Source organism: Cibotium barometz, chromosome 15 (genome assembly GCF_041138505.1).
Source record: "Cibotium barometz isolate CiBa-2024 chromosome 15, ASM4113850v1, whole genome shotgun sequence".
Lineage (NCBI taxonomy): Eukaryota > Viridiplantae > Streptophyta > Polypodiopsida > Cyatheales > Cibotiaceae > Cibotium > Cibotium barometz.
In genome coordinates, this window is record NC_141060.1 from 28,721,180 (window position 1) to 28,742,820 (window position 21,641).

At 43.6% G+C, this 21,641-nt stretch overlaps 1 protein-coding gene across 4 annotated transcripts in view; it reads right to left on the bottom strand.

Annotated features, from left to right (window-relative positions):
- LOC147631140 (uncharacterized) overlaps positions 1-21,641 on the bottom strand; it is a 64,773-nt gene that overhangs the window by 41,224 nt on the left and 1,908 nt on the right. For all 4 annotated transcript variants that reach the window (XM_086809483.1, XM_086809485.1, XM_086809484.1 and 1 more), the window contains exon 2: positions 20,068-21,583. In XM_086809483.1, the coding sequence (XP_086665609.1) occupies positions 20,068-21,583 (1,516 nt within the window). The remainder of the gene's footprint in view (positions 1-20,067; positions 21,584-21,641) is intronic.

The window sequence follows — 21,641 nt, forward strand, 5'->3', positions numbered from 1 at the left end:
AAACAATGAAAGAGCCAGCCACCCTGGACGAAGCTTTAGCACATCCAAAGTGGAAAGCCACGATGCAATCTGAGTATGACAACATTATAAAGAACAACGGCTAGGAGCTAGTTGACTGACCACCAAATAGATAGGTAATTGGTACCAAATGGGTTTGGAAAGCTAAGTATAAGGCTGATGGCTCACTTGAAAAATCCAAAGCTAGGTTGGTTGCACAGGGATTTTCACAAGTGGAGGGTTTCGACTTTGCTGAAACCTTTGCTCCCACAACTCAAATGACAACTATGAGGGCGGTTCTTGCCTTGGCAGCACATAAACAGACAGTATACAATGTCTTTACAAGCTCTCACTTTGCTTCTAGCCCACAAAAACATCCACAAGGTGTGTCCACGCTTCACTAACTCCTCTCAGAGCTATTTGGCAACAGTTGCCTCTGTATCGGCCAGTCCAATTCAGCACGTTTCCAGCATTAGAAATTCACACGTGTGAGTGTCCAGCACCCAGTAGGGATTCCTGGAGCTGTACAGCCAGTTCAAAACAGCCAACATGCACTTGTTTCCAGCCCAAAACACTTGCACCTCAGAAATTACAGGTCAACCAATCCTACAAGGGTACTGGATAAGGCTGACCAAACTCTTGCTGTGGCCACCTCGGCGGGTGGCCTCGTGTCTGGATCTCCTCCCCAATCTGAGTCACTCCAACCTTGGAGTCGAACTCATTCCTTCGTTGCACCTCCGGTGGTGTAGAAGAGTCCAAGATCCTTCATACCCTGCAGATACCGCAAGATCCGCAATCCTCTGTCCCAATGAGACTTCAATGGCATCTGCATAAATGAGCTCAACAACCCCACAGGAAAGCTAAAGTCCAATCTGGTGTTCAACAACCAGATCAATGAACCAACTAGCTTCCGGTACAGAGAGGCATCAACTGCCTCACAAGGATCATTTACTGTAAGCTTCGTGTTCGGGTCCATCAGTGACGTGATAGGCTTGCAGTTCTCCATCCCAAAGGCCTCAAGCAACTCATGGACATACCGCTGCTGAGAGACAAAGAACCCCCTCTGGGTCTCCCAGATCTCCAATCCCAAGAAGAAGTGGAGTAAGCCTAAATCGGTCATCTCAAACTCCTTTGACAAGGCAGCCTTCGTCATTGCAATGTGCTCCATATGACCGCCACTGAGAATGAGGTCATCCACATGAAGGATGATCAACGTGACCATGCCGCATTCCCGAAAGAGATATAGGTTAGGATCTGCAACCAATCTCTGAAATCCAATCCGTAGAAAGAAGGAATCAATCTTCTGATTCCAAGCCTTGGGAGCTTGCGTAAGACTATACAAGGCCTTCCGCAGCCTGTAAACCATCCCTTTTGATCCTGGAACCTCATAGCCTAGAGGCTGCTCAACATACACCTCCTCCTGCAGGTCACCATTAAGGAACGCAGATTTCACATCCATCTGAAATACGGGCCACCGCTGAGAAGAAGCAAGGGCCAGAATGGTCCGAATCTTGGTCATCCTCATTGTCAATGCAAAGGTATCCTCATAGTCGATGCCAGGCTGCTGACCATAACCCTTAGCCACAAGTCTCGCTTTGTGTTTGGACACCGACCCATCTGACGTATACTTGGTGTTAAAGACCCACTTGACACCAATGACAGACCATTTCGACGGTCTTCGAACCAACTCCCAAGTATTATTCTTCTCTATGGCATCTAGTTCCACCTACATGGCTTTCCTCCAAGTATCCTGTGCAAGGGCTTCCTTGAAGGAAGTGGGCTCTTTGTCCCGCATGATACGAGACATCAAAGCATAGTTTACCTATAAAAGCTCAGGTAAATGACTTTTGTCACGAACTCGATGCGATCTTCGAGGTCCATCCTCTGTGGTCCATTCGAAGGGAAGCTCCGTAACACCTAACTCCCGAAGGGTGTCTACCAACCACCTGGGTACTCGAACAGAACCCGGAGCCTCCTGCCTGCTCTGCAGGGGCTCATCTCCAGCTACAGGCTCAACCTCCTCAACTGACTGAGACTGTCCAGCTGGAACAATCGACTAGGAATCATCAGCAGAATCCTCTGGGTCTCCAAGAGGTGGCAGCTCATCAACAGTAGAAACTGGAACATACTCATCAAAAATCGCATCCCTGCTGACGACAACCTCATTCCTCTCTGGATCATACAAACTATATCCCTTGGAAAGAGAGTTATATCCCACAAAGACAAGCTTTTGGGACTTTGTGTCGAGCTTCCCCCTCTGCTTCTTTGGAATGTGAACATATGCATCACTCCCAAACACAGGGAAATGGGAGATATCAGGTTTCTTGCCAAAATACGCCTCAAAGGGAGTCATGTTCAGTACTGAAGTCGTCGGAGAACGGTTGACGAGGAAGATCACGATGCTCCACCACAGTCCTGTTCTTACGCTCAACTACTCCATTCTCTGACGACGAACCTGTATTGGCTAGCTCTCGCTTGATGCCATGTTCTGCACAAAACCGCATGAATGCATTGGAAGAAAATTCTCCTCCTTTGTCAGCCCTAAGAGTCTATATCTACAAGCCAGACTCTTTCTCCACCATCACATGCCACTTCTTGAACCAAGTAAAAGCTTGGTCCTTCTATGAAAGAAAATAAACCCAAAAGAATCTGCTACAATCATCTACAAGCAGCATGAAGTACAAAGGACCTCCCAAGGATGGCGTCTACATAGGTCCACACAAGTCAATGTGTACCAACTCCAAAGGTTTCAAAGCCCGCCTGGAAGCTTGCTTCAGAAAAGATTCCATGTGCTGCTTACCACGAATGCAAGAACTACAACGTCCCTGCCTGCTGCCAAAATCTGGCAAGCCAACCACCATTTGGTCCCGAAAAGCTCACCACAGTGCATGCACATTCAAGTGGCCAAACCGAAAGTGCCACAAATCACCAATCTGAGAACCTGTCAAAGAGAAGAGTACTGAGAGTTTGTATATACCATTCTCCACTCCGCCTTCCCAAACAACGTGGCCAGTCTCGCGGTCCCGTAGAGCAATAGAATGCTCCTCAAACTCCACCCAGAAGCCAGTCTTGCACACCTCATGCACTAACAACAGATGAAAACCAAGTGCGGGGACGTAAAGAACATTCGGCCCTCACTGTGAATCGGTATGGTGGAATTGTCGCCAATGAAAATGCGACCTAACTACCGTTTCAGGTCCTGAAAAAAGTCACGAGAAGGAGTCATGTGCCTGGAAGCACCACTATCAAGAATCCATTCCCGAGTATCCTTGGCGGTGAAGCCAACTGCCTCCTCGCCCGAAGAAGATGAAGCATCGGTATCCAACATCTCCAAGTGCACAAAGGCTGCAGTCTTTGCAGCTAAAGCTGAAGAATCAGCACTCTTCCCAGTCCGCTTGGGACACTTCCTCCAATAGTAGCCTTTCTCGCCACAATCATTACAGGTCCTCTCGGCCTTCAATTTCTCTCGGTCTGAATCGGGCTTCTTCTCAGAAGACTTCTCCGATGAAGTCTTCCCTTTGCCCTTGTTGTTGTTGTTATGGCCTTTCAACCATTGGCCAGTCAAGGCCTTAGAACCTCCACCCTATGAAGGATTCGTGAATCACTCTTCCTGGTCCAAGACCATGGACACAAGGTCCTCCCATGTGATGGTGCTCAGCCTGCGACTAGTAGTAAAATGCTGAGTACGGAGAGGACAAGTGTTACAGCAATGTTATGGCCATATCTTTTGACAATCTCTTTCCCGGCCTAGAGAATCTCCTGCTGAAGAGCCTACAACTTATTGATGTGCTCCCACATCGTCGACGACTTTGCAGGATTCATCACCCGCATCTGAACTTCCAAGGAGATCCTCTTCATGGGTGATACCCTGTTGTAGAGAGAAGCCAAATGCTACCAAATCCCTATGGCCAAAGTGTCATATGCTTTATGTGATTGATCACCTGTGGTGTGCAATTGAGGAAGATAAAAGAACAAACTCAGGCATTAACACAATCCCATAACTGTGCATGTGCCTCCCACTCCTTCCGAATAGAGGGTAACTCCCCATCTTCCAACTCGGGCTGTGGAACCCCAACAACAATGAAATCAACCAAGTCATTGGACTCCAAAACAGATTCCATCATTACCTTCCATATGCCGTAGTTGTTCCCATCCAACTGGCGGTCCACCAGGAACGTGGGGAGTGTCGAGATCTTCACGTGCTTCTCAGCCATCTCAAGCAAATCTGCCATCTCAAGGGTTCACAAGGTCTTGTGAAGGGAGGGTGGGTAGGAAAAAAGAAGAAGAAGAGGCTGCAAATAGAATGCAAGGTGGTTGTCCGACGGTGATGGCCGCCTTCTACCCGATCTCCAAGTCCCGTACAACCCAAACAATCTCCAATCAGTAAACCCTCGACGTCCCACTGTCTCCAAGCTTCAAGCCACCTGGGGCTTTGATACCATGTCAAACTACACAGCGGAAATGAAGACAACTGTTGTAGAGAGCAATACACAAATGAAAGAGAGAGAAGCATGTGTAACTCTACTATATACACCAGTAAATCCCGGAAATATACAACGAAGGAGTGTGGGGCCAAGGGGCCCCTAGCTGTTGGTCGGTCAGCCCAAAGTCAGCTTACAGCTGCACTGGTAGCCCACGACCTGTAAAATACCCAATCAGGTAGTCGGCCAGCACTATAGTACAGTCGGGCAACACAAACACACTCGGCCAAGCAATCAGGTAGTCGGCCAGCACTATAGTACAGTCGGGCAACACAAACACACTCGGCCAAGCATCAGGGGGTAGCCAACAACCCACACACAGCTCCAAAAAAAAATAGGAAAAAATACGGAGAGTGAGGAAAAATGGGAAGACACCAAATACGGGCGACACACCCACAACAGAGGCCCTGACATAGTGTGCAGACAAGAGATGACTGCTAACAGGGACAAGGGGTCAGGGAAGGCCTCCCAATGGTGGAAGGGGAAACATGCCAATGCCAGCTCAAGGTGCAACTACAGGTTGGTATGGGAGTCGAGGTCGTGGGGTATGCAACTGCAGTGTTTCAATTGTGGAGAATGGGATCATATTAGTCCATATTGTGATAAGCCGCCTCGCATGCGTGGTGATATGTTCCCGCTACCTCAAAACCTAAACAACAAAGCTCAGGATTATGGGATTGAGATCAAAGATTCTTCTAAACCTAGTAGTAGTGGACTGGGCATTGAATAGAAAGGGAAAGCTGTGAGCTTGATCGGAGTGGAGGAAGTGCCCGATGTGATGCCCATCACCAAGAGAACAAGAGGAGGTACCAATGACGAAGCAAGAACAGTCCATAAGAAGGAGAAGCAAACTATGATGGAAGAGCCAAACAGGGAGAGAAAGAAAACCAGAAGGCCACGAAGACACTTCAAAGTGACTGACTTGCTGGTAGGTCAAGGACAGGAAGAATATACTTTGGCCAAGGATTTTAGTCAAAGGAAAGCAGACATTACCTTTGGGCAACTGCTGATTTTATGTCCTCTCTTGAAGTGAAAGTGGAAAAAGTTAGCCACTCCTACAAAGAAAGAACCATTGGAACCAAGAAGGGGAACTGTTGAAGTTCTCTCTTGAGGAGTTGCCAGATATTTGCCCGGCTGTTGAAGCTTGGCATCTTGGATATAATATTGGAGAAGCTTACATAGATGGCAGAGCACAAGTGTGTGTACTAACCCAATCATGTATGGAAAAATTGGGGCTTCAAATTGCATCTCATTCAGGGTTTAGAATTAGGCTTGCTAACCATGCCAAGGTGAGATGTCTCGGGATTGTTGCTGGGATGGATGTAAAAGTTTTTGGTGTCCATTGTAAGGTCGATTGCCATGTCATGCCAGCTAGATTAGGGGCCATTCCTCTTATCTTGGGTAGACCTTGGTTATGAAGAGTTGGAGCTATACAAAATTGAGGGAAAGGGGTAATCGCTGTGTACAATAATGTGGGGAAAAAGAAGAGGTTTAATATGTCTAGCAAGGTAGAGTTAACACTAGAAAGTGAAGATAGTTCAATAGAAGAAGAGACGGAAACTGAAAGTGAGGTTACCGATGACGAAGAAGAAGGGCAAGTTTCTTTTTTGCTAACAGAAGATGAGCCTCTTGCTTTGCAAGTACAAAAGACTCAAGAATCTAATGAAGATGGCATGTTTGAAAGTATGGAGAACCTTATACAACCAAAGGTGTTTCAACCAACCAAGGATGATTTACTTGAGAAGATGTTGTGTCCCAGCCTAGTGCCTTTCGAGCGGCAGAGGTATCTTTCTATGATCAAAAAGTTTCCTAACTTATTCATCACTTCATATGAAGAAATTAGGGGATTCAAGGGTGATCCTTTGAGGATAGAGCTGAAAGAAGGAACTAAACCAATGTTTCAAAAGCTCCGACGGATGGGAGAAGAGCAATTTCAAGTGCTTTGAGAAGAAGTGACTAAGCTTCTTAAAGTAGGCTTCATCTAACCAATGGCTCACTCTGATTGGGCAAATCCAGTGGTGATCAGACCCAAGAAGGATGATCGATGGAGGGTTTGTATTGATTACAAGCCCTTAAATGTTGCCACAAAGAGAAATCATTATCCACTACCTTTTCTTGATGACATATTGCAGGACACAAGAGATAAAGCGTATGTGATGGTTATTCGGGATATTTCCAGATAACTATTGCACTTTAAAAAACAGAAGAAGACCACTTTTTTTTTGCAAAAAGGAGACTTCTATTAAGTATGAAAAAATTTTACAAAATGGAGATTTCACACCAAGAAAGGTGGAGATCTCAACCAATCAGGAGCCCTGTGCTACCAATAGGATCCCGAATGAGAGGATGTGAAAAAGATACCAATGCCCCACTCTCTCATAAACTAGCCGAGCTTCCTCTCCGCAGCCCTCAAAGATCCCTGGATTCTGGCCCAGGTAGCCATAATGGTGTGAATAATATCACACAAATCCTGCAAAGACACTGAGAAACGAGAACGGGATTAACCTCAATGGCCTCAATGCATCTAGCCTTCCAGATATTCCAGGCTAAGGTGCTAGCAATAATCTCCCAAGAGCTGTCTAACCTTTGTCCAAGAGGACAAAGTGTGAGTGGCAAATCCTGAAGGCAACACTGCCGAGCAACTCCTTGCCTAACCATAATGCCCAAGCTCCTGTCAATCCCCTCGAATCTCAGCTGAGGCCCAGACTGTGTCAACCAAATGACAGAACCAAAAGAAATGATAGCATCCCTCTTAATCCTACCAAAGAGGTGTGCAATCGCAGACCAAACCCTCTGTGCTTCCCTGCATTCCCATAAACAATGGTAAACAGACTCCGAAACTCCTATACATCTAGGGCATGCTGGGCAAGCACCAGTAACAAACCTCCACTGATTGGTGGTCAGACCACCATGAAGATAAACCCAGATAAAGGAAGAAATCTGTGGCTTCCTATAAGAATGCCACAATCTCCGCCAGAATACCCTCTGAATGTCAGTCGAAATGCCGTAAGATTCCCAATGGGGTCTAAGAGTAGGGACACTCTGAATGTGTCCCAAGATAAGATGTCTGGCATTCCGCACCGTATAACTGAAAAAAGGCATGCTTTTCAAAGGGTTACAAGCATCCTTCCACTCCCACTCGCCGGGGTCCCAATGCAAATGTCTGATAGGGCAACCACCATACAACCAAAGGCTAACACTCTCTGTGATCATCCCTTAGGGAGGGGGGGTCGTCAACAAAGACATGCTTTCCCTAAACTGTCAACAACTCTGACTGGACGAATCTGAGGGCCCTCAATAAGGTCCTGCACTTCACATCTCTCCAGCTGCAATCCATCTTGTACAGAAAAAAAGACCAGTACATCATCCTCCCTAAGCAAGGGGAGACCCATAACCTGAGCAGGAACACCTGTCCCAGAAAAAAACCCCAAACCAAGAATGATGACGGCCTTCCAAGAAAGATCCAGTAATCCAGTGGTTGGGAATTGCTGCATCAATCTGTGCAATCCTCCGGCTAGAGCCTCTTAAATGTTGCGTGAAATGGAACCAATCTCTGCACCTCAATGAGGCTCTGAAGCCTCTTCCAAGCCAGCACTGTGGAGCATAGGGTCTCCCAGCCAACCCAAAGAATATGCATAGCTGCCCCAAGAGGCCTACCGTGCACATCTAAGATCAAATCGTTGCACAGAATGGGCTGCCGGTTAACTTCCTCCACTGAACGCGAGGGGATGTGTACCAAAAAAACTCCTCAGGCAGTCCCAGGCCTGTGGGAGGGACCTAACTAGGGGGGATGAAGGGGAGCGGTGAATTGCATCCGAAAAAATAAAGCGTGAGCTAAGAGTCCAGTCACCTCCGCGAACAGGGACACACTTCGTGATCTGCTGCATGAGAAAGTCCTTCCATGGCTCAGTGCCCGGAGAGAAAGCCCCTAACAACAAGCTTACAATGCAAAGCCTTACATTGCACCTCAGGGTCAATGATATTCAATCCCCCTTCCTGCTTAGGCCTGATAATGGTTTCCCAAGCAACTTTGGCCCCGGTGTGTGCATTTCCATCAAGCCCTGACCAAAGAAAGTTCCGAATAAGGCGACGAAGCTGGCTAGTGCGGCCCTTATGAAAAATCCAGCACGAAGCGATAAACCAAGCCGTGGCTAGCAAAACTTTGTTAACCACCAAAGCTCTAGAGGCCAAGTCGAGCTTCCTCCTACTCCAATGATGAAGTTTGCTTTTAATGATTAAGAGCATTGGAGCAAACTGTTGTGCAGGGGAGATGTCAACGCCCACCTGACAACCAAGGTACCTGGCAGAGCATCCTCTCTCAATCCAAGTAAAACCAACATCTATACCCCAATCTGCAAGAGGAGAATCACTGATCCAAAAACCAACTGACTTATGCCAATTGAAAGTAGCTCCTGCTGCCAAACAACAGGCCTCCAAGGCTGTCCGGAAAGCACATAAACAAGCATGTGAAGCCTCAAGGAAAAACGTCATATCATCTGCTAACTCAGAGTCCAAAAACTCTGCCTCCATGCATAAAGGCAGCCTGAGACCCACAACACCAGGGGCAGCCCGAAGAAACCTGCTCATAGCCTCAGCTACAATAAGGTACAATAAAGGGGCGAGGGGACAGCCCTGCCTCACTGAACGGGAAATCTGAAAACGCTCACCGTGCCCCCCACAAGCTAAAACAGTGCTATGAGCCTCCCTGTATAGGCAAGACACCCCTCTGATCCAGTTTTGGGAAAACCCCATTTTCATCATGCCGTGGGGATGCTTTTGTTATAAGGTGATGCCCTTTGGTCTCACTACTAATACACCTTCTTGGTATCAACAAAGAGCTAATGAAGTGTTCTTGACAAGTTTGTGAAAGTCTTTCTCGATGACATTTGTATTTTTAGTGCAAGAGAGAAGCATTGTGTCAAGCGGGAACAATTTTATTGCCGGCTTGATGCAAGGGGTGAGCGGTTGAATCCAAAAAAATGCTTTCTTAGTCAACCAAGAGCCAAACTTCTAGGCCATTTTGTTTCTCAAAATGGTATTGAAGCTGATCTTGAGAAGGTAAAGGCCTTAATTGTGCTTCCCTCTCCTACATCAACGAAGCAATTGCACACTTTCATTCAAAAGGTCAAGTATATGTCCAGGTTCATTTCTCTTATTTCTCAACTTTTATATCCTCTGCAACAAGAAGCAAAGAAGGACCCACTCCAATGGAATGAAGAATGTGAGGAAATATTCAACAAAGTGAAAGAAGTTTTAGGTGAAATCTCCAGTGTGAAGACTCCAGAAGTTGATAAAAGGTTTTATGTTAACCCTTCAATTGGGCCAGATGCATGCGATAAGAGCCATCCTTCTCCAGCAAGGGAAGGAGTCAAGATACATGCGGCCAGTGTATTATACAAGTCGAGTAAAGACGGAGGCTGAGCAAAGATATACTGAAGCCGAGCTCAAATTGTCCAGTCTTGTATATGATGTAAGCGGTTCAGAGCCTGCTTATTGCCCAAGCCATTTGTAGTTTTAATCAGTTATACTCTTTTGCCTTAACTAGTCAATAATACTAACTTGGCTAAAAGCATGATGCGTTGGATTGTGGAATTGCAGGTGTTCAAGTTTACTTTCTTGATTGAAGATTCAACCCAAGCCACCCTTGCAAACCTTCTGACATATAAAGAAGGTCCCATTTTAGTAAAGGAAGTGGAGAGATCAAAGGCACAACGAGAAACAACAAAGCTATCTACTGCATATACTCTTTTCTTTGATGGTTCCTTTAAGAAGAGCTTGAATCAAGCTACAGGGGGGGTTTATCGTGTATGACCCTCAGCATGAAGTCAAGAAACAATGTTTGAGGCTAGGTGCCAAGAGTAATAATGAGGCAGAGTATTCCACTTTGTATCAAGGCTTGCTAGTGTGTCTCAATCTTGGAATAAAACGGCTTAAGATCAAAGAAGATGCATTGCTCGTAGTCAAGCAAGTTATGGGTGTCTAGCAAATCAAAAGTGAGTTTGAAATCATTAGTAATCAGATTAAGAGGCGGCTGGCACGCTTAGAAGCATGGAATCTTCAACATATAGAGTGAGCCCAAAATCATCTAGCACATGAAATAGCTCAACAAGCTATTGGAAATGAAATGTATATAGGCAAAATAGAGGGTCCTTTGTATCAATGGAGAGAGTATTTAGCTCAACTGGAAGTTTTGTTGAGGCTAGGTACTTTACCTCCATGACCTAGTAAGCAAAAGAAGTACCAATTAATGAACAAAAGCCAACGCTATACACTCATCAATGATGAGTTGTACATGAAGGGAGCTGACTAGATTCTGAGGCGAGTGCCATCATGGAGAGAGGAGCTGTATCATATCCTTGAAGCCGGCATGAGGGAGCTTGTGGAGATCATTATGCCTTCAAAATTACATTGCAAAAGATCTTGATGGAAGGTTATGTATGGCCTTCAGTGCAAAGAGATGTACAACACTGGTGTAAATCTTGCCATGAATGTCAACGGATGGGTAAGAGAATCCTGCACTATGAACCTCATAACATAATACTTGCATATGATGTATTTGAGCGATGGGCAAAAGATGCTATTGGTCCACTTCCGATGACTGCAAGGGGAAAATGTTACATTCTCACAACAGTGGATTATTTGTCTCGGTGGGCTAAAGCTAACGCTATCAAGTCTAGAGATGCCAAAGAAGTGTCCAAATTTGTTTATGAAGACATCTGTTGTCGTTTTGGAGTTCCTTGAACCTCTTATTAGACCAAGGCCCGAGATTCCGCAATGGACTTATGGATTTATTGTGTGACAAGTTGAAAATAAAACACAAGTATATCTGATATCACTCCTCACTATCCGCAATGCAATGGCTTAAATGAACATTTCAACGAAGAATTGATTCGCATATTAAGCAAAATTATGGGACCTCATGTAAAAACCTAGGATTTAGAGTTGCCATGTGCACTTAGGGCTTACCGATTGGCTGTTAAACAAGGGACAAGGTTCTCACCATATCATCTTGTGTTTGGGAAAGAAGCGATGTTGCCTCTTGATGTAAAGATTCCCACTTTGAAATTGCTTGCACATGAAGGTGGAGGGCAGGTAACTAGCTATCAAGCAAGGCTCTTAACATTACAAACAGGTCAATTGGATAGACAACTCGCAAGTGAACATTATGCTCAAACTTAGCAACAAAGTCAACAGTTAGCAAAGACCAAAGTCAAGGATAAAGGATTAAAGAAAGGGGGTTAGGTAAAGAGTCTTCTCTCTTCTCCTTCTCCTACTTCTCTATGTCATGAGCATGTGATTAGCATTAATCATTAATGCTTTGCATTAATCATCATTAAGCACGCTTCCACATAGTAGTCATGTTACATTAGTATCAGAGCATGTCTAGGTTGTTCTTAGGAGAAGTTTTTCATCAATGCTAGGGTTTGTATGTAAATCAACAAATTAGGGTTTCCATTTTAGGGTTTGCAAGAAAAATTAGGGTTTGCGTTTTTGCATCAAATCAACCTTTTTCCATCAACTTTTTGCTCATTGTCAGCATAGTATAGTTCTAGAAATTCTAGATTTCAATCTAGCATGGTTCTAGGAAGTCTAGGATGCATGTAGAAGCCTAGGTTTAGGGTTTTGGGACTGATTATAGAAAAAAAAAACAACAAGCATTTCTTCATGGCAACCATAGAGAATATTTTCGCTTTGATTTAAAGGCAAAGTGAAGCTAGTTCGGCAATGTTCAAATGGCACTTCCACGAATAGGAAAAGATTTATCAACAAGCATGTGAAGACCAAGATCGCCAAAGAAAACAACGTGAAGAAGAAGCAAGGCAAAGAAGGGAACAACGTGAAGAAAAAGCAAGGCAAAGAAGAAAAGATGACGAAATACGTGAAGAAGAGTATGGAAAGAAATAAAGAAGCTTTTCGCCATGATGAGTCAAAGTACTCCAGTGGAAGCAAGTGTGGTAAAAACCAAGAAAGAGGACAAGAATACCACAATAGAAGACCAAGGACAAAGGGATACCAAAGAAGCACTAGAAACCATGTCGGATCCGTAGGTCGAGATCAACCAAGAGGTACCATTGTTCGAGCATGCAAACCCACAAACAATTCTAGATTCCATTGCCCGCAGTCCTCAAGGAGATAGTGGTGGAGACACCATATGGGACATCAGATCCACAGTAAAATCAACATGGAGCAAAGGCGCATCTTGTGCACCCTAGCTCCAAGTTTAGGAGGAGAGAATGTCACATGCACACCTTAATCCAGTGCCTCGTAGACATGATTATTCCTTACAACCGCCTTAAGGGCAAAGTTAGAGGTCATATATGGGCAATTTGGAGCCACTTTGGTGGCCCTATAGGTGCCCAAGACATGCACCAATGGTTGGGACATATTATGGGCACAATATGAACACATTTTATAACATTTTTTATGACTTTCTATGGCCTGAAAAGTAAAAAACCGACCTAATTACTTGCTATCACTTTACTATATGAAGGCAGGTCATGGGTCATTCATAATCATTCAAAGACAAAGATTGCAGAGCCAAGACCAAGGACATGCAATCTAACATTTTAGATCAACCAAGTACATCTCCAAATCAGTGTTTTCCATTAATGCACAGTGGAGCACAGTAAGGATAAGTTCATTCGTAGATTCATAGTCTAGATTTACATTGCATCTATGGCAATCATTGTAATTACTCATTCATTCAGTAATATATAGTAGGAGTAGGTTAGGTAAAGAGTCTCTCTCTTCTCCTTCTCTCTCCTTCACTCTGTCATGAGCATGTGATTGGCGTTAATCTTTATTGCTTTGCGTTAATCATCATTAAGCACGCTTCCACATAGTAGTCATGTTACATTGGTATCAAGGCATGCCTAGGTTACATCATTAAGCACGCTTCCGCATAGTACTCATTTACATTCGTATCAAAGCATGTCTAGGTTGTTCCTAGGAAAAGTTGTCATCAATGCTAGGGTTTGCATGTAAATCAACAAGTGAGGGTTTGCAAGCAAAATTAGGGTTTACATTTCTGCTTCAAATCAACGTTTTTGCATCAGCTTTTTGCTCATTGTCAACATAGTATAGTGCTAGAAAGTCTAGATTTCAGTCTAGCATGGTTCTCGGTTGTCTAGAATGCATGTAGAGGCCTAGGTTTAGGGTTTCAGGGTTGATTATAGCCAAAAAAAAAAAAACCAACATTTCTTCATGGCAACCATAAAGGATATTTTCACTTTGATGAAAAGACAAAGTGAAGCTAGTTGGACAATGTGTTCGAACAGCAATCCTAGGAAAGGGAAAAAATTTACCAACAAGCATGTGAAGAGCAGGATCGTCAAAGGAGACAACGTGAAGAAGAAGCAAGGCAAAGAAGGGAACAACATGAAGAAGAAGCAAGGCAAAGAAGAAAAGACGACGAAATACGTGAAGAAGAGTATTGGAAAGAAATAAAGAAGCTTTTTGCCATGATGAGTCAAAGTACTCCAGTGGAAGCAAGTGTGGTAAGAACCCAGGAAGAGAACAAGAGTACCACAGTAGAAGACCAAGAACAAAGGGATACCAAAGAAGCACTAGAAACCGTGTCGGATCCGCAAGTCGAGGTCAACCAAGAAGTTTAATTGTTCAAGCATAAAGAGCCACAAACAATTCCAGATTCCATTGCCTACAATTCCCAAGAAAATAGTAGTGGGGATACCATATGGACATCCAATCCGTAGTGAAATCAACATGGAGCAAAGATATAGCTTGTGCACCCTAGCTCCAAGTTTAGCAGGAGGGAATGTCACGTGCATACCTTAATCCAGTGCCTCGTAGACATGATTATTCCTTACAGCCGCCTTAAGGGCAAAGTTAGAGGTCGTATACGAGCAGTTTGGAGCTACTTTGGTGGCCCTATAGGTACCCAGAGGTGTCCAAGACATGCACCCATGGTTGGGACATATTATGGGCACAATATGAACACATTTTATGACATTTTTTATGACTTTTTATGGCCTGAAAAGTGAAAACCGACTTGATTACAACTTGCTATCACTTTACTATATAAAGGAAAGTCATGGGTCATTCATAATCATTCAAAGACAGAGATTGCAGAGCCAAGACAAAGGACATGCAGTCTAACAGTGTGGATCAACCAAGCACATCACCAAATCAGCGTTTTCCATTAACGCACAATGGAGAACAATAAGCATAAGTTCAATCATAGCATTCATAGTCTAGATCTACATTGGATCTATGGCAATCATTGTAATTACTCAATTCATTCAATAATATATAGTAGGAGTAGGTTAGGTAAAGAGTCTCTCTTCTCCTTCTCTCTACTTCTTTATGTCATGAGCTTGTGATTAGCATTAATGTTTATTGCTTTGAATTAATCATCATTAAGCACACTTCCGCATAGCAATCACGTTACATTACGATTGGGTGCCAAGTGCTAGCCCTTTCATTGTCCACTTTAAGGTCTGAAGCCTATGGTAGGGTGGCAAGTGCCAATTTACTACTTGCCACCCTACCTAGGTGGCAAGTGCTATATATATATATACCTAGATGAATCCTAGAACATGCCCAAATTCACCTTTTAGGAATATGCATGTTATATACTCATGGTAGTCAACCCACAAGACTATATAACTATCCCTTTCACTGTCCACTTTAGTTTAATGTGTGTGCATGTGTAATTATGGATTGGATTGACTTCGTAAATAGCCTACCCCTTTCATTGTCCATTTTAGTTTAATGTGTGCATGTACAATTATATATTGGTTTGACTTGGTAAAGAGAATCGGTCTTGGGCGAGCATACAAGTAAGTGATTTGTTGCTTGGGGTGTTTCATTTGGTGTCAAAGTGTTTTATCATGTGTTGAAAATTGAGCATTGTATCAAAGCAAATGATTTAGCATGTTTGTTGAAAGAAATTAGATAGCTTTTGATTATATTTCATGCATAGAAAGTGCATAAACCTTAGTGTTTTTTTTTGGGAGGGGAGAAGGGGGGAGGGGAGAGAGAGAGAGAGAGAGAGAGAACCATTGGAAAAGACTATGAAGACCTCTTTTTTTTTAAGAGAGGAAGTGCATTTTAGTATCCATTAGTTTTCAAAAGGTTACATTTTACTTTGTTTGGTATAGGTCAAGTAAACCTTAGAACATTGTGCTAGAGTATTTCAAAATGAGGTTTTGCCATATGGACTTTGCTTCAACGCATGGTAAGTCAACTGCCAATCGATTGCGTGGACAAAATCCAAGGTTTTCTCTGCACGTCATAGCATCAATCATGGACAGTTGTCTTTAGATGGTTGCAAACACTAGTACGACGTTGAAGCAAACGAAAGATTGTGTGTAAACTTGATGTTGACAAAGGTCAATACGTAGAATCAAGGGACATTCAATTGGTGTTTAACCTCCAAACTTGTTTGAGCGACGAGTTGGCAATCGATAGACTATGTATTTTGAAGCATGTCGACATTTGTTCGTTAGCAGCATTACCTCAAGGAGTCTCTACGCCGTGCAGAATTAAGATGAACCACGTCACCTTGTAAAGCATGGGCTAGATAAAGCTCTTGTGTACTCGTGGCGTTGATATGCCTGGTGGCTAGCCTCGTGTGGAAGGCACATGATGCCATGTGTCAAGGCCCACAATGGATTGTTTGGGTGGTTGACCATGGGCCCACCCACTCGTGAGATAAATCAGATTTTTATATTTTGATAAAATTCAAAAAGGTTGCATTTCTTTTTTTGTCTCGTAACCGACAAACATAAATTCCTCTCTCTCTCTCTCTCTCTCTCTCTCTCTCTCTTCTTTGAGCATTTTCAAGCAAAAAACCATATAACCCTCAAGTTCTCTAGCCTTTGCACATAAGATATTTATGTAAGCTTACACCTAAAACAATCTCTCTCTCTCTCTCTCTCTCTCAGAGGACCATACTAGCACGGCATGGGAGACGTCCAGTCAAAGTACTCACCATGGAGGACATTGAGGATATCCGCCATCGACCGATGAGAGACATCTTTGGATAGTGATGTATATGATGCTTACCTTTGTTGCTAGAGTTTTCGTTCCCAAATGTTATCCATTAGGAGCTCCTAGTACCTTACTTCTCATAGTTGTTGTTTCAGTTTCAGTTAGTTGTTTAGTTGTTTTAGCTTTTCTTACACACACATTGTATCAGATCCACCAACTGTTGTAACCTTTTTGGTCTCATAGGTCATTTTGGCCTTTTGAGGACGTTAATATATCATTTCATTTCATTTCTCTCTCTCTCCATTGCAACATAAACCATCAATCTAAAGAGGTCTAAGTCATTTCTTTTCTCGCAAAACATAGAAAATTTGTGAGAAATCTCTTGAAGCAAGGTGAAAAGGCTTTCACTTTTTAACTCCGCGCATGAAAGTGCAGTCTTCTCTTATCAACAAACCTCTTCTCACCCACATATGAACAAATCCAAGTAAGTATTTTTTACTTTCAAAAGTAAGCTGATTTACAAGGCACAAAATGATTTATTCTTACTCGTTTTTGAGAGGGTGTGTGCTTATGGTTGCATCAAGTGACGGTTGCATTGTGCAATTTGATATTGCAAGTGTCATTTGAGTATAGTGCACAATGCATAGATGAAAGTTTGGGTGCAAATTAAGAGTCGTTTTAGTGTGCATTTGAATTTGAATTTGCACATTTAATTGAAGAAAATAGCACATTGTGATGAGGATTTTGTGGTTAAATTCTCTTGCATCTAAGTATTTGCATAGGACGTGAGATTCATGCATTAGTGATTAGTACATGATTACTTGGCTTGGATTATGCATTACACTTGAGATTAAATGAAAAACCAAAAAATAAATAAATCAAAATATATTTTATTTGGCAAAGGTATGAAAGATTTACCTTTTGTCCAATACTTGTAGTGGAAATGGAAACTACGAAGCCTCAAGGTGCTCCTATTCGCATAATTTCTTACGCTCGTGGGTGTGTTGCACAACCACAGATGGTCCTTACATGATTTCTTGCAGCCATAGGCATGCCCCAAAAAGATAGAAACCGTATCCTACCTATGCTACTGTGACCCAACCCCTGTAGAGAGTCAGATGCCTGAATGAAAAGCTGGATGCGCCTTATATAGGCCCAAATTATGCCCATTGACTAGCCGACTCACTGTCAGCCAGTTCAAAGGACACCAAGCCTATAAATGCTACCGACCTCATTTGTGGACTGCTGTCCACTTGGCCGACTGACATCCTGTCCAACCAGGATTCATCTGGACCTTTCGTCTGAGCCTACGAATGCCCTAAATATACTGTCTATCTGCTACCCTTCAGAGATTAGCTTTGGGTTAGGCATGTCCATGTGCATGCACATGACACTAAAAGCTTTATTTCAGCATGCTCCGCACGGGACTATTTCTGCCTTGTTGGCAGCCTACCCTCCTTTCATTCAAGTGGTGTATTCTATGGAGGAGAAAGAGAGGGAATGATACTATTTAAGAGCTTAGGTGAGAATCGCATTTTGCTATTATGCAATATCCTGAGGAACATCAAATTGTTAAATGTTGAGATGTTCCAGGGAGTTACTTGGTGGCAAGATCTCAAAGGGAATCCCAGATCTTAGGTTTACACAACATTTCCTTGATATGCTTTAGCAAGACAAATATAGAGGTAGGAGACCTGATTGCACCTGGTAAAGCAAAAAGCTATAGAACTAGAAAACCAAATTGCATCTACTATAGCAAAACAACTATAGAGATATTGAATTTGATGCTTACCTCTCAATGGAGGACAACAGCCGGGCGAGACGTCACCTACTTGACCCCTTGCTTTTAAAATGTATCTGCAACAAAGCTTTGCAAGATGGGGGATTTTTTTCCTTAATGAGTTGTTCACGTAAAAATTTGAGCATGAACCGTCTTTAGCCATTGACGTGGCCCCAACGCAAGAATGTTGAGGACACCTGAAAATCTCAAGGCTACGCATGCATGACACCTAGCATGTTTAATTGAAATTTTATTAAGTTATGATATTATTGTGTGAATCCTTTCAATGTGGCCAGGACCAAAGTAACAAACAAGGCCACGCAAGTGGGAGGGTCTATTACATTGGGCCCCGCAAAAAAGGGACTCAGGCGCCAATTTTCTCTATGTGCTTCATCATTTCCACAAAACGCAGCCTAGCACCCTTCTGTATCAGTCCCCCTTGTCTCTTGTTTCTGCTCCGCACGCCTTTCATACCAGCCCGGAACTACTTCCCCTGGCTGCGCTGCCCGTGAGGCTGCCTATGCTGCAAGCACCTCTTGATGCTGCCCGATGATGACCAAATGCTTCCTAACAATCATTTTGGATGCCCGAGAGTTTATATTTGCTGCCAAAAATCTGAGAAGTGCTGCATGATGGATTGAAACAGAGATTCAGCTGTAGAGTCAGTTTCCTCTTTTGTTCCGTAGCTGAGAGATACTTGGCTAGCTGGCATACAAATGTGAACTCTTGGTGGGCTGCCTGAGGTACCCAGCTGCACAATGAGTAGTGAAAAAATCCGACTGGAGTTTGCCTCGGATAATGATCGGAGCCTTGAGGATTGGCTCGGCCTAGGCATCATCGTTAAGCTGATTGTTATTTGTATGCTATTACCATGGAAATTTGGTACCATTGATGACTTCCTTGGGATCCTGAAAAGCTTTACAAGATAACACTCGTCTGGTGGTAAAATACCACAAGGAGGAAGCCCTCTTTAGCCCCCAATGTGGTGTACATGCACGGACACAGCAGAGCACATGTATATTCACATGCATCCCACACGGGTGCCACGTGGAAATGACAACACAGACAAGTGCAGACCTAGGACCAGAGTCACCACGCACACACCATAGCAAGAATCTTCAAATCGTACTTCACTGCCTACTCATGAAAAGCTATACGTAAGTGCAACAACGTCTGGGTGTAGCTGCCATCTTTGATAACCTCCAACCAGCAGAAATTAACCAAGAGATCATAGCTAGAATATCTCTATTTTAGTCACCAAGATTACTGTTGAGCATAGCAATCTACCACACTAAGCTGTGGGTTGAACTTAACTCAAAATAGCATGTATATTCACATGCATCCCACACGGGTGCCACGTGGAAATGACCACAGACAAGTGAAGACCAGAGTCACCACGCACACACCATAGCAAGAATCTTCAAATCGTACTTCTTCACTGCCTACTCATGAAAAGCTATACGTAAGTGCAACAACAATCTTTTCAACATCTGGGTGTAGCTGCCATCTTTGATAACCTCCAACCAGCAGAAATTAACCAAGAGATCATAGCTAGAATATCTCTATTTTAGTCACCAAGATTACTGTTGAGCATCAGCAATCTACAACACTAAGCTGTGGGTTGAACTTAACTCAAAATAGCATCTATCCTACAGGCTTCAACTCTATCTCACGTCGCATATTCATCAAATTTATAAATATAAATTTACTGTATGTGATGAGACGTAGGTGTTCTATCATATACTAGGCTGTGATAAATGGTCTGATGCATTTTGCCACAATCTAATGGTGTTAACTACTCATAAAAGGCTTCAAAACAAATTAACACTCAACAATGACAAGGAAGAAAAATAATACCTCATCTTCCGCATCAATTGCACTTGTACTTGACCTGCTTCCATGCATTTCATGCTTTGAAGCAGCTTTCTTGACAGGGTACTTTTTTCGAACCTTCTCTGGCTGCTGTTGTTTCTGCTCTGGAGAAGGTCCAGCTACTTGTGATGTCTCTTCTCCTTCTAGAGTGCTTTTTCCTTTCCAAGCTGACCCACGATACAAGGAGGTCCGAGGTTGTCTTCGAATAACCCCACCCCTCCAGCCCAGAGAGCACGAAGGATCATCAGTGCACGTCTTGTCATCCAAAGCCCACCGTTCTGAGCTCGATTCCAAATCTTCCAAAGTACGAGCAGGTGCTACGGCACAAATGTCTACCATGGAGCGCATTTTCCGTGGCTTCATTCTGCTCTTGCACGCTCTTGCTTCACCTTTGTCACCTGGTAAGACACTTTCCAAACAATGATCTATATGTGCATTCAGCGCAGTGTTGGAAGTAGAAGTAAAGTTTAGACATACAGGGCAGACTTGCGGTATTAAAGTATCCAAGTTTAGGCCTGTAAAACTAAAATCCTCGCAATTTCTACTTTTCTCAACTCTATTCTGCAGTCCCATTGATGCCGGCTCAAAACATGAAGGAATGGCCCGATCCGATACATTCAGCCTCTCACATAGTGGTTGAGATTTATTCTGACATGCTTTTCCAGATATGGAAACCTTCGAAGGCTTCAGATTGTGAAAATCTGCCTGCTTATGGCCTATGGAGCAGTCATTTGAGAGCAATCTAAACTTGCCTCCGTGTTGTTGTTGTCGAACTTTTCCTCTTTCACCATTTTCATGATCACTAACATCAGCTTTTGTAGCTTGAATGGAGCCAGCTTCAGAATCAAAAAGGCCGTGAGATTGAGCTTTAGAAACCTCCACTGCAACAGAAGTGTTGTCACTCTGAGAGCAGATAGTTTCCAAATGAGCAGAAGCATGTGCCTCGGTTCTTCCATGGTCTGAGAAATCACCTGTCACATCTACTTGTTCTGCAGGAAGCAGGCTGCTAAATACTACATCAGCACACTTGCCTGTCTCATTCTCTGTCACATCATGAGTCCTCTCAGAAGCTACACTCACTACTGTTTCAAACAACGTTTTCTGATCTGCTCCAAGGGGCTGAACCATCCCCATACCTTCTGAAAGATTCTCCTCTGATTGCTTCACTGAAAGTTGGGCTTCAACACAATAACCAAGCTCTTTGTCAGCGGCGGGCAACTGACCAGTGGAGGTAGTTAGGTCACCTGTCTTGCAGACATTCGTACAATCTTGCTCCCTATTTCCGTTGCATAGCTCATTCATCTCCTTTTTCAAAAGCACTTGCTGGAAACTCAAAACTGGTCTTTCATGCTCGCTCTCTACATGGTCATAACCTATGGGAGGGGTATCAAAAGGTGGCAGAAATGGTTTCAGGCCAACACTAAGGCACTTTTCTAATATTCTTTGTCGAAAAGGCCAGCATTTGGTGAAGTCTCTGCCTCGGACAGTGGAGACAAAGTGCCTGCAGTCCCAGACACAACAAAATGACATGTTAACAGCCAAGAGAAGCATGGGATGTG